Genomic DNA, 13917 nt, shown 5'->3' with positions numbered 1-13917 from the left:
AACCCTTTAATAAATCTCCAAATCAGGGGCGCCTGGGTGGCTCAGTCGGTTAAGCGCTGCCTTTGGCTCAGGTCATGATCCCAGGGTCCTGGGATCAAGCCCCACATCAGGCTCCTTGCTCAACAGGAAGCCTGCTTCTTCTCCTCCCTCTGCCTGCCACTCCCCCTGTCACTCTCTTCTCTTCCTCTGATGACAAATAGAATCTTAAAAAAAAAAAAAACCTCCAAATTAATTTGAGGAAATCAAAGGACTTCCCTAAATCCTGATGGCATACATCAACTTAACTGAAGGTATCACACACATAAAGGATGGAGTTCTTAGAGCTCTCAGGAAACTGACCACCTAACTAAAAGTTCAAACAAACACAAGGTACTATGAAAGGCAAAAGAAAAAAAATTAGAATTCATTGAATTGCTACAGAAAGCTGCATGCTGGGGTGTGTGTGTGTGAATTTTCCTCCTTTTCCATATCAACGTACACTCTGTATGTATGTCCACCACTCTTTGAGGGTTGTGGATAAAACTTTAAATTTGTGACATAAGATAAACAGGTAAGTTTAAAGAGAATCACTCCCTCAGAAGTAGTAAATGCAATTTCTAATGTAGAAAAGACACGAGCAGTCTATAAGAGATATAAAAATAATTTTCAAACGATATCCCACTCACAACTTCTGCAGACTCAGAAAATGTGGACCAGACCTTTCCTTATTAGGTAGCAACATTATATTTGAAAATGGTGAACTTAAGTAACCAGAACACATCTAATAGCAGGACTATAAAATGAGTGATTTATAATTTAAACGAAGATTCTTCCTTTCTAAACCTTGAGTTCTTGTAGGCCCTAACTTAATATTGTCAAAACACTGGGGTCACATGAAGTTGTAGGACTGAATAAACACAGAGAGTGTTGAGCAAACATATCAGCAGAATAAAAGAGCATACATTAGATCCGTGCCGGCCAAGAACTTCCCATTCTCCACTGGTAATTGCTATTTCCTCTTTGACAGGACACTTGAAATCACCTAAAGATAAACATAGTTATCATTCAGCACTCTGTATCAGACTATAAGTAAACGAAACAATGAAGAACATTACTCTAAAACTCCTTTTTCCAAAAGTACATTAAGCAATTCAAGTTATACCTGGGGTAATGAAAATGTTTTGAAACTAGACACAGGTGGTGACTGCACAACACTGTGAATGTACTAAATGCCACTGTTCATCTTATTTTTCTTAATGTTTTAACTTTTAATCTTTTAGAAAAAGTAATCTCTACGCCCAACAGGAGGCTCGAACTCAAGACCCTGAGATCAAGAGTGAGATGCCCCACCAACTAAGCCACCCAGGCGCCCTGCCACTGTTCATTTTAAAATGTTTGTTCAAGGGGCGCCTGGGTGGCTCAGTCAGCTGAGCTTCCGACTCTCGATTTCAGCTCAGGTCATGAACTCAGGGTTGTGAGACTGAGCCCCGAGACGGGCTCTGCACTCAGTAGGGAGTTGGCTTGAGATTCTCTCTCTCCCTCTCTACCCCATAAATAAATAAATCTTAAAAAATAAAATGTTTGTTTAAAATGTTCATTTTAAAGCAGTGAATTTAACGTTATGTGAATTTCACCTTAATTTTTAAAAAGTCTGTAGTTAAAAAAAATTCCAAGCTATGAGTCTTCACAATACAATGGAATAATGGTTGAAGGATCCATATAAATCAAGTGAAAACAGCAAAACAGACTCTGATGGCAAAGCCAAAAAAGAACTCAAAAGCAACTGTATTCCTAGACCTAGAAATCTAATGGGTTGACAAGGCATTTCCTCTAAAAATGCAACAAACTACTTAAAAAGTCACAAAAGAAAAAAATTTTATACAATTGTTCTGCATCTGCCAAAAAATACACTGGGTATTACCACGGTGAATGCTAACATGCCCATTTGTCTTTATGAGATCCTGTCTGGGTAAAGAAGACTGTCTCAGTGGCCAGTGGCCAAAGGAGGAGGTTAAAAAATGGAAACCATTTCTCTTTGCCTAGTAGCACTGTGGGAAGAGACAGTTGCGGACAGGCTGAGATGGTGAGATGGTACAGGGTCTTAACTAGGGTCCCCATAAGGTTAAAAAAGTTGATTTATTTTTTCTTAGACACAAATTCACATCCAGAAAATATTATTTAACATATACATAACAAGTACTAATTGTTTCACATTATAGCCACTTGAGGAAGAAGAGGGAGGAGGAAGATAAAGTGGATATCAAAGAAAAAGGAAGATTTGGAGCAAGAAAGTCTAAGAAGAAAGGAGGGGAAGGGAAAGAAGAGACAGATACTGAGGGGCCCAGAAAGAGATGCTGAGAGGGAACAAAAAGGCTAGGCTTCAGAGACAAATGTTAACTTCCTACAATCTTCAACAGAGTATAAAGTTTTAAGTTACATTAAGTTAACATTTTATTACTGTTCCCCAAATATTGTTTTAGTTAATTACTATTCACAGCTCTTTGAACAGTCTTCATCACTAAAATTTCTGGAGGGTGCCTGGGTGGCTCAGTTGGTTAAGTGTCTGCCTTTGGCTCAGCTCATGATCCCACCCCTGGGATGGAGCCCTGCACTGGGCTCCCTGCTCAGCGGGGAGTCTGCTTCTCCCTCCTTCCCTTCCCCCTGCTCATTCACTAAAATTTCTGGAATTTTGTAAGTGGATTTAATTTATCAACAACAAAGGAGCTGGTAAAAGCAATTTCACACTAAGGGTCAAGTTAAACTAAGGCTGTCAAGGAAGAAATTCTTCATCTTGGATATACAAGACCCAGTTTGCCTTAAAAAAATTAGGCTAAGGAAAGGAACAGAGTCATAGGCAGTATTTATTTTGCTAGTCTTAAGATGTAGCTCATGTTCCCCAAATAAGAATGATATTTAAAAGGCCTTGTTGAGAAAAACACGCAACCCACTTGAAAAGCTGGCACAGGATTCATACGTTTCTCCAAAGAAGATATACAAATGGATAATAACACATGAAAAGATGCACAATGTTAGTAGTCATTAGGCAAATGCAAATCAAAGGCACAATGACATACCACTTAATACCACTTCATACCACTTCACTAGGAGGGCTATATCCAAAACAAACATACAAACAAGCCACACAGAAAATAACAAGTGTTGGTAAGGATGATGATAAACTGGAGCCCTTGCACACTGCTAATGGGAATGTAAAATGGTGCAGCTGCCCCAGAAAAGAGTATGGTGGTTCCTCAAAATATTAAAAATAGAACTGCCATATGATCCAGTAATTTCACTTCCGGGTATACACCCCAAACAAATGAAAGCAGGGTCTCAAAACAGATATCCGTACACCCATGTTCATAACAGCATTAGTCACAACAGCCAAAATGTGGAAGGGACCCAAGTGTCTGTAGACAGATGAATGGAAGATACAACGTGGCCCATACATACAGCTGAATTTATTCAGCCTTAAAAGGGAAGGACATTCTCACATAAGCTATGACATGAATAAAACTTGAGGACATTATGCAAAGTGAAGTAAGTCAGACATAAAAAGGCAAATACTGTATAATTCCACTTATATGAAGTATCTAGAGTAGTCAAAATGATAGAGACAGGAAGTAGTTGCCCACGGTTGAGGAGAGGGAGCAATAAGCTAAACTGGGTATTATTTATTGCACCGTTTCAGTTTTGGAAGATGAAAAAAGTTCTGGAGGTGGATGGCAGTTACGGTTGCATAACAATATGAATATACTTGATGCCACTAAACAGTACACTGAAATAGTTACAGCGGTAGATTTTATGTCTATTTTGCCACAATTTAAAAAAAATGGCTATGTTGAGTCTGTTAAGTTACAAATGGCAGTTAAACATATAACATCATCATAAAGTGCCTACCATTCTAACACAAACTCTGTATTGTTAAAGTAGAAAACTGTAACTCAATTAAAAAACAAAAACAAAAACAGGAGAACTATTGGATATACCATTTCACTTTTTCTAGGCTTACATCTCCATTCTGTATTTCCCAAAAGGAAAACCATCACTTTTTAAAGAGAAATTAACTCCAGCTGACATAATATTTCATTTCACTTTGGATAACATATATCAATCTGAAGAGCTATAGCCATATTAACTTCAGTGTAGATGTAGACAGTATTAAAAAAAAAAAAAAGACAAAAAAACTAGTAGGGGTGCCTGGGTGGCTCAGTCAGTTAAGCAGCCAACTCTTGATTTCTGCTCAGGTCATGATCCCAGGGTCCTGGGATAGAGCCCTACGTTGGGCTCCCTCTCAGCGGGGAGTCTGCTTCTTCCCCTGCCTCTGCTCTTCCCCCTGACTCGTGCTCTCTCCCTACACTGGTGCTCTCTCTCATAAATAAATAATCTTAAAAAAAGAAAAAGTATGTAAGAAACAAAAACAAAACTAGTATGTAAAAATATCTAATAACCAAATAACATTTTAAAAACAGCTTTTTAAAATCTAAATAGGACATGGGCTCACTTTAAGCAAGGCAAAGTAGAAAGCAAAAATAAGTAATTCCATTCCCAGAGATTACTCACTATTAATGGTTTCTTACATATCCATCAAGAACTTTGTCCTGTGATTTCATGTATGTATTTATATTTTAGCTTTATTAAGTTTAATGAAGTACCGATACTTATAAAGTATACAAAATATAGAAAAGAGACATTATATTACCTTGTCCCTCCCACTTTATGCCCCATATATATATATATATATATATATATATACACATATATAATTTATTTTTTTTTCTAAATGAAAAAGGATTTCTTACTTGGGGCAGGCAGCCCACCACTGGATCGTTTATATTTGCTCTCCTTTAAAATGGATGTGATTTTGTATAAATGACGGAAACCTGTTTTGCATTCAGAGGCAAAAATAAATTCAATTTCGTCTTCATGACTTTGGGGAAAAACATGAAAGATGTCATGGATCTGTAAAATGAATAGCTTAATTTACTATACACATTAATGAAAATACTACATAAACAATTCAATTAAGTTAAAGAAAAAAGAATTACTTGATAAATACATTCTGAAACGTAAATAACTGTCAGTGCTGGGGGTACTGTATATTTACAATATAGATTTTGTCTGTTCCTTTCAGATTTATCTCACGTTAAGTTCCCAAATAGTGAAAAAAGAAAAATACGACCAAAAGCTTTTTCTTACTCATCATCTCTATAATCCTTTGAAACATGGCATGAGGCTTAATGATATAAATCTTATTACAGAATCTTATTACTTATTCTTATCCAAAATCTTGTTACTTTTCTTTTCCAAAGAGAAATACTGTAACAGTTGAAGGGTGAATCATATAAAGCCTGTACTCAGCCAGGGAGTGATCTGGCTTTATTTATCTTGTATCTTATTTAAGTTTTTTCCACTAAATTGGAAAATGAAAAATTCAATCCCAACTGGTAAATTTTGGTATAGTTTGCCAACTTAAAAGAGAGAGTCTCTTCCTGACTTCTGAGGTCCTCCTCAGAGGCACTGATGAGGCTGTTTTTCAATACCTGATGTGTCCAGGAACAAGGGCAAATTTGCAGCCAAGGAGATGTCATTTCAATGACATCTACTTTCCATCTACAAACATTCCAATTTGGAATGTTCAAACTAAGCAAATAATATTCATGGTTACTCTGAATTTAAAAAATCCGTTTGATAGTTTGCTATAAAACTTCACTTGCTTTAGCATTCTAAGAAAATACATAACCAAGTACAGTAAAGCATACATACATTTATCCAGATGTCTGTCGTTTCTTCATAGATAATTAGTGGTGTCACAGAGTCAGGCACCGACTCGATGAGTCTCTGTCTTTCCATGGCATCATCTTCTACTGGGATAAATAATTCAGGTGAGATCAACACTATCTGTAGGCGAGTCTGGGAGCGATCTAGTAGAATGGACCAAGCACTATTTAAACAAACAAACAAACAGAAAAAGTACCAAAAATAAAGCCATCTCTCAGAAAATGAATATTCCCCTACTCTCTCCTCTAGTACCATCCATTATTTCTGTAATCACAATTAAAGAATTGCTTTAGTAGATGTTAAATTATCACTTACAAATGGCTAATTAAAAGTATTAGCTTATTCTGTACTTATTTTTTAAAGTTAGGCTTGAGTAGAGTTTTTTAAAAAATGGTTTTCTTTAAACTCCTAAAACCACAAATGACCTATGAAATTATTTTCTCCCTTTAGTGTCGACAATTGGCAGCCTTGTGAAACTCCTGTTGTCTACCTTAGGAACTATATGTAATCGCCTTCACATAAAACTCAACAAAAATTTTTGCTTAAATTATATAATAAAAAAATATAGATACCCTTACATGTGAGCCCTAAAGTCATACAGTTTTACCACAAAAAACAAAACAAAACAAAACAAACACTGAAACCACGACTGGCTATGTAAAAGACAGAATGAAAATGCAATGCCCCCGTGCTTACAGGATTACAAATCCGCAAGCCCACTTAGCTCAGGAAAAATTCTCTGTGCAGAAATAACTACTCGGCAAATTTTCATGTGAAGGCATCTCCAACTGAAGGGCAAGCCTAATAACATAAACATTTCTAAAGTTTTGGATTCTAAATTAATTGTAAAGAAGTGACAATTTAACATACGCACTATTTTCCCTCTGGAGTCCATCCAGCTCTGGCAATATATTCAACTCCTTCAAACAGAATCTCAAAGGGTTGAATCAGTTCCTTATCTATGACATCGATAATCTATTAAAAAAGAAAAAAAGGCATTGAGTTACAGAAGACTTAGATCAGTAACTAGTTTACTAGTCTACCTAAATCATCATCTTTAACAGCATGATATTTTTTCAGCCTTAGGTATTTAAAAAGGCATGAGGGACACAGCGAAACCGGCAGTAAGTTGTGGGTTACCTATACGGGTGTGCTCTTCATTCCTAAAAAAGTTCTAAGCACAAGAATTAGCACAGTCTAAAAGTCTTTTCCTATGAGTTTATACTAACAGAGCCCTTGCTACTAACTGGTAAAAACAAGTTTTAATCACTTTATTTAGACTCTAGTATCAAAGAAAAATAATAATCCCTAGTTCCCTATATTTTAGCCTAAAATATGATTTGTGTAATATATTAGTGAAATAGCCCTAAGTAAGCAAACTTTTCTCCTTTAAAAATCTAGCCAACACAAAAATATTTTTTTAAAAAAGGGCAAAGGATCTGAATAGATAGTTCTCCAACAAAGATATACAAATGGCCAATAAGCACATGAAAAGGTGCTCAACGTCATTAGCTATCAGGAAAATTTAAGTCAAAATCACAACGAGATACAACTTCAAACTTACTAGGATGGCTATAATAAATAAGACAAACAACAGAAGTGTTGATGAGGATGTGGAGATTGGAAACCTCACACAATAAGAATGTAAAATAGTGTAAACACTTTGGGCAAACGGTCTGGCAGTTTCTCAAAAGGTTAAACATGGAGCTATCATATGGCTGAGCAATTCCACTTCTCAGTATCTACCAAGAGAAGTGAAAACATACACATTCATGATTATTCATAAGAGCCAAAAGGTGGAATGCCCTAATTGTCTGTAACTGATAAGCGGTAAAGAAAATGTGATACAGCCACGCAATGGAATATTAGTGGGTGATAAAAAGCAAGAAAGTACTGGGGCACTCGCTGGCTCAGTCGGAAGAGCACGAGACTCTTGACCTCGGGGTTGTCTGAGCCCCACGTCGGGTATAGAGATTACTTAAATAAATAAAAACTTAAAAAAAAAAGGCAAGATAGTGCTGACATACGGAGCAATACAGATGAAGCTTGAAGACATGATGCTAAGTGAAAGAAACCAGACTAGATACTGTATGATTCCATTTATATGAAGTGTCCAGAATAGGCAAACCTACAAGCAGAAAGTAGATCATTGGTTGCCCAGTGTCATGGGACATAGGAAGGTTGGACGGTGATGATTAAGGGATGTGGGTTTCTTTTGGGGTGATGAAAATGTTCTAAAACTGACTGTGGTGATGGTTGCATGATTCTGTGAATATACTAAAAGCCATTCGAAACTTTAAAAGAGTGAACTATATTGTATATGAATTATATCTCAATAAAGCTATTAAAAAAAGTAGAGCAGAGAAAACTGGGGTTTTGTTTTGTTTTGTTTTTTAAGTAGTCTCCACACCCAGCATGGAGCTCAATGCGAGGCTGGACTCACCACCCTGAGATCAAGACCTGATCTGAGATCAAGAGTCAGATGCTTGGGGGCGCCTGGGTGGCACAGCGGTTGGGCGTCTGCCTTCGGCTCGGGGCGTGATCCCGGCGTTGTGGGATCGAGCCCCACATCAGGCTCCTCTGCTATGAGCCTGCTTCTTCCTCTCCCACTCCCCCTGCCTGCGTTCCCTCCCTCGCTGGCTGTCTCTATCTCTGTCAAATAAATAAATAAATAAATCTTTAAAAAAAAAAAAAAAAAAGAGTCAGATGCTTAACTGACTGAGCCACCCAGACGCCCCAAGAAGACTGTTTTAATTAATCTTGTGTGCATTCAGCTTAATAAGCATATGACTATCCAAATGGAAAGCAGCAATACAAGAGAAATGTGGGATATCCAACACAGAAGGTAAGTCACTAGCCAATGACTGCTATTTTTTAAACACTGATCTGGAGAATTAACAATGGCAAAGAAGAAAAACTTTTGGAAAGGAGTGGTAAATATGCATATCCCTATATTCCTATCTTGGAAACCAGCAAAAAGTTTCCAAAGCACCGTCCACAGATATCTCAGCAAGTTAACTGAGTTCAAAAAATTAAGAAGTATATCTAAGATATCTACTAGACTGACCAGTTAAGCGACACAAAAAGTCAACTCAACATTTTATACTTACCCTTCCTTCAGCATCGATCATTATTTCTGACATCTTAAAGGTGACTTTTGGATTTGCTGTGCCTTTAGAAAGAGACATGAATAGTAATGCATAATCAAAACTATTCAAACTAATTTTGCCAGATCAATCCCCTTTATACTTCAGTTAAGTCAGAAATGTTGTAGAGTCAGGGCTTCTACAGCGTTAGAATCTAAGAACTCCAACTCAAATTCATAATTCTCAACATAGGTATCAGAAAAAAAAAAAAAAAGAGAGGGGGAATGGAAAACGTCAAGAGTCAATATGAAATAAATGAGAAATTCTGTATCATTTTGTAATTGAAATGTAAACATCAAAATAGGAAAAAAAATTACTGACTTATTAAGAACATAATCCCTTAAACATCTTTATTTCCTAGCAAAAGTCCTCTTTTTTCATTCCTTCAAGTAACCAGCTTTGTGCACTTCCCAACTTTTGAAAAGAATTAAATAAGAGCAGCCTATAATTAAGAGATCTACTTCAGTGACAATTAATGAATAACCTACCTTTATTAAGGCTGTAAATGACTGATGTTGGCCATACCTTTGGATGACTGCAGAGAGAATCTTGTTTGGAAAGTAGAAAGAAGTGACTATAAATGTCAAAGGAATATAGTACCTGTTTTAGGATAACGAAATGAATCTGCCCTCCTTGTTTCCAACATAGGGGATGTAACATGAATAATTTCCACCTCAGACTCATCATTTTCTTCATATAGAATTCTCAGAATTTTGCTGCCACTGGGAGCTTTTAAAAGGAATTTAAATATTGAAAATTTAGAAGAATTACTCCAGAGAGTAATCATAACTGACCATTCCCTCTAGTGGTATATTTCCCATAGTGAAAAATAATTTATGTATAAAATACGCTGCCTTTTGTATATGAAAGTATCACCAGTCTTTGCACTAGGAAGATGAGTTACTACTAAACCACTTTTGCTGGTTAAAGGAAGGCAAAACCTGAAGATAATTATGTACATATACATACATATGTATACATTTAAAATTTAAGTAGGCTCCATGCCCAACGTGGGGCTTGAACTCATGACCTGGTGATCGAGAGTCACCTGCTCTACTGACTGAGTCAGCCAGGTACCCCTGTACCTATACGTATTTAAAACAGGGGAAACACACTTATGAAGGACTTCAGTCCATGTACTCCTTAAAATGCATTCCTTGCTGAAAAATGAATTACTCAATTATATTTATAATATTTCCTATAACAAAATAAATGCTTTTTAAAAAAAAAAGATTTTATTTATTTATTTGAGAGAAAGAGAGAGAGAGCAGAGGGGAGAAGAAAATGGAGAGGGGGAGAGAGCCCCAAGCAGACCCTGTGTTGAGCATGGAGCCCAATGTGGGGCTCGACCCCAGACCCCGAGACCACGACCTGAGTCAAAACTAAGAGTTGGACACCCAACCAACTGCGCCACCCAGACACCCTGAAAATAAATGCTATTTAAAGAGTCCAGTTTTCTTTTAATGGTTTCTCTAATTCATGTCAAAATCTTGTTCTAACAAACAGTTATGGCAAAACATTTTACATCTTAAAATTAAATGCCCAAATCTAAGACATGGCTTAAAAATAAGTATTTTTCATGGTCCCTTAGAGAAATGTTCAAAATACAAGCTGCTGGGGCGCTTAGTCAGTAAAGCGAGCAACTCTTTATCTCGGGGTTGTGAATTCAAGCCCCACACTGGGCAAAGAGCTTACTTAAAAAAACAAAAATGGTAGCTGCAATCCATTACTGTGTCATGAAATTTATTAATGGGTAATGACAAGCATTTAAAATATACAACGAACAAAAAAATGCAATATCAGAGTACATTACACATAAAGGTAAGTACTGCTTCATGAAATTTGTTTTTAGTTTTTGTATACAATATATGTATCAAGTATTAGGCTACAATGTAAAGCAAATTTCTAACCGGATCTTCAGAGAAAGCTGTTTCACAGGCAATAAAATACTTGTGAATTCATCCAGAAAAGGGAGGGAGGCGCCTGGGTGGCACAGCGGTTACGCGTCTGCCTTCGGCTCAGGGCGTGATCCCGGTGTTACGGGATCGAGCCCCATCAGGCTCCTCCACTATGAGCCTGCTTCTTCCTCTCCCACTCCCCCTGCTTGTGTTCCCTCTCTCGCTTGGCTGTCTCTATCTCTGTTGAATAAATAAATAAAATCTTTAAAAAAAAAAAAAAAAAAGAAAAGGGAGGAATTTGTGCCCTTTTCCTGATCCATTCCATACACTAATTTGGCCATACATTCATGCAGACACTCAAATCAATCCTAAGTTTTTATATAGCAATGCATCAAGGTATAGTATTTTTTTTATTTCGTCACCAATATTGCCACCAAGACCAGCCTCTAGGTGAAAGACTGGCAAAGAGCTGAAGGACCAGAGGCACTGATGCAATTACTTTTTTATTTTTTATTAGAATTAATTCTGCAATGCAATTATTTTTATAAGAATTCATTATGGTGGGATATAGCCTATTTTTCTAAATAACTACTGGTAGGATCTAATCTTCCTGACTTCATAATCTACTCTTCAGGATTTGGCAGTTGAATCTCATAATACTTTAATTAACTTATATTATTTTAAACCCCCTTACTTGTTTCAGCTTCTGGACACCACCAGTAGCCCGAATATCTATCAAATTCTTCTTGAAGAACAAAGGTAGCAACTCCAGCTGATCTGGGATCTTCTTCCATGTTGGCTAGCTCTAGACAAACACAAACAGCAAAATTATCACAGAAAGTTCTCTAACTTTTCATAGGTACTAAGCACAATGATTTAGTTTATTCTGAAATGCAGCTGTAGAACTATGGTGAACTCTGGAGCCAAATGGACGGGATATAAATCTGAGCTCCATCATGTACTGACTGACTGACCTTGGGCAAATCATCCAACCTCATTCCACCGCAGTGTCCCATTTGTAAATGGGAATAAGAATGTACCTCATAAGGTTGTTAAGATTAAATGAGTTAACTCACATAAAGCACTAAGAACAAAGCCTGAACCAAACCATGTGCTCCATAAATGTCAGTTATTACTTCCCCATTTAGCTAGCATCGCAGAAAAAAAGAATACATGTAAAGGGTCACAATGACTTAACTTCTACCCAGAAAAGTCCAACTTTAGACCTAGAATGGGTCTTACACATCACATAATCCTCACCATTTTTCCTCCCTCCCCTTCCTCCAGTCAACCAGAACATTTCAACTTTTATCTGTTTTACACTTTCCAGCAAATAGTTTGAAGGGAACTCTTGCTTTAAAAATAACCCCCCCAGGATGCCTGGGTGGTTCAGTCAGTTAAGCATCTGCCTTCAGCTCAGGTCATGATCCCGGGGTCCTGGGATCCAGTTCCACATTGGGCTCCTTGCTCAGCTGGGAGACTGCTTCACCCTCTGCCTGCTGCTCCCCTTACTTATGCTCTCTCTCTCTCTGACAAATAAATAAATGAAATCTTAATAAATAAATTAATTAATTAAAAAAAATAACCCCCCCCCAACCACAAAATCATAATTTTATAAGATTTCATGACACGGAAGGCCACCTGAGCGGCTCAGTCAGTTTAAGCGTCTGCCTTCGGCTCAGGTCATGATCCCAGGGTCCTGGGATTTCCCTTTACCTCTGCTGTTCCCCTGCTTGTGCTCTCTGGCACACACGCATGCATGCACACGTGCGTGCACACACACACACACACACACACACTCCTCTCTCTCTAATAAGTAAAATCTTAAAAAAAAAAAGATTTCATGACATGGAGAAATGTTTGTAATATACCTGGATTAAAAAAAGCCCTATTACTAAATGGCATGTACACTATAATTTCATTCAAAAAATGTTAAATATATATTTTATAATGTGCTGGGATATAAACCAAAATGTGGTTCTCCCCAAATAGTAAGACAGACTACAGAGAAGCATTTTTTAATAATTGCTTTATAATTTACAAAATCTTTGGTATACTGTTTATTTGTAAAAAAATGTATATACTTGTGTAACCAATCACACCTTATCAAGACAGAATATTTCCAATACCCAAAATGTTTTCTCATGCCTCTTCTCAGTCAATGCCCATTCTCACCCCAGAAGCAAACACTGATCTGATTTCTGTCACCATAGGTTAGTTTTGCATATTCTAGAATATTATATAAGTAAAGTCATACTTTGTCTGCTTTTTGAGATTCACCTATATTGTTACAGTATCAATAATTCATTCCTGTTTATTGATGGGTGGTAGTTCATAGTATACCACAGTTGTTTTTTTTTAATCCATTCACCTGTTAATGGGTATCTGGGCTTTTACTGTTACTGTCAGTTATTGGTAATATGACTAAAGATATTATAATCTTTCTTGTATAGGGATCTTTGTGGGTGTATGCTTTCTCTTGAATAAAGACCTAGGAGTGGAATGACTGGGTAGTATGATAAATTAACTTTGTAAGAAACTTGTCACATAGTTTTCCATAGTATTTGTATTATTTTCTATCCTCACTAGCAATGTATGAAAGTTCCTCTCCAACATTTGTGCTCTTAATCTTTTTCACTTTAGCCAGTCTAATGCGTGTATGGTAATATGTCATAGTGATTTCAATATTACAGACAAGTTCCAATGTATTATTTTTGGTTATCTGTATTTTCTACATATTGTCTGAAACAAATATGTAACATGAGCCAATAATCCCCTATCCAAAAATTTTGAGTCCAGAAGTGTTTGGAACTCAAAATTTGGAGGATTTTTCATATTTATCATGTATCTACCATATAATTATGTAACATCTCTGGCAGGGTAATCAAATACTCTGTAACTGAATACACCAATATTCTTGCAGCAAACTTATGAATAGACACACTAAGTAGGATTAAGATTATAAATATCCTCAGGTCAGTTCAGGACAGGTTTCTCCACCAAATGAGTTTTAGCACCGAGCCAGTGAAAACTAAGCTCAGTTTTCAAAGAGTTTTTTGAGTTTTGGAATTACTGATATAGGCAAAACCAGTGTTTGGTTTTCTTAGATCTGT

General features: G+C 36.7%; 1 protein-coding gene across 5 annotated transcripts in view; it reads right to left on the bottom strand.

Moving 5' to 3' along the window:
- Nucleotides 1-13917, bottom strand: part of DPP8 (dipeptidyl peptidase 8) — a 63768-nt gene that overhangs the window by 20375 nt on the left and 29476 nt on the right. For all 5 annotated transcript variants that reach the window (XR_004625572.1, XM_034660810.1, XM_034660807.1 and 2 more), the window contains 7 exons: nt 11499-11609; nt 9507-9635; nt 8871-8932; nt 6635-6735; nt 5746-5923; nt 4782-4941; nt 942-1021 (listed from right to left, as the gene is read on the bottom strand). Coding sequence is in view for 4 of the 5 variants with exons in the window: in XM_034660810.1 (XP_034516701.1) it covers nt 942-1021; nt 4782-4941; nt 5746-5923; nt 6635-6735; nt 8871-8932; nt 9507-9635; nt 11499-11609 (821 nt within the window). In the remaining variant the exon portion in view is untranslated. The remainder of the gene's footprint in view (nt 1-941; nt 1022-4781; nt 4942-5745; nt 5924-6634; nt 6736-8870; nt 8933-9506; nt 9636-11498; nt 11610-13917) is intronic.

This window comes from Ailuropoda melanoleuca, chromosome 5 (assembly GCF_002007445.2).
Source record: "Ailuropoda melanoleuca isolate Jingjing chromosome 5, ASM200744v2, whole genome shotgun sequence".
Classification (NCBI taxonomy): Eukaryota; Metazoa; Chordata; class Mammalia; order Carnivora; family Ursidae; genus Ailuropoda; species Ailuropoda melanoleuca.
This window is presented reverse-complemented; position numbering and strand designations above follow the sequence as displayed.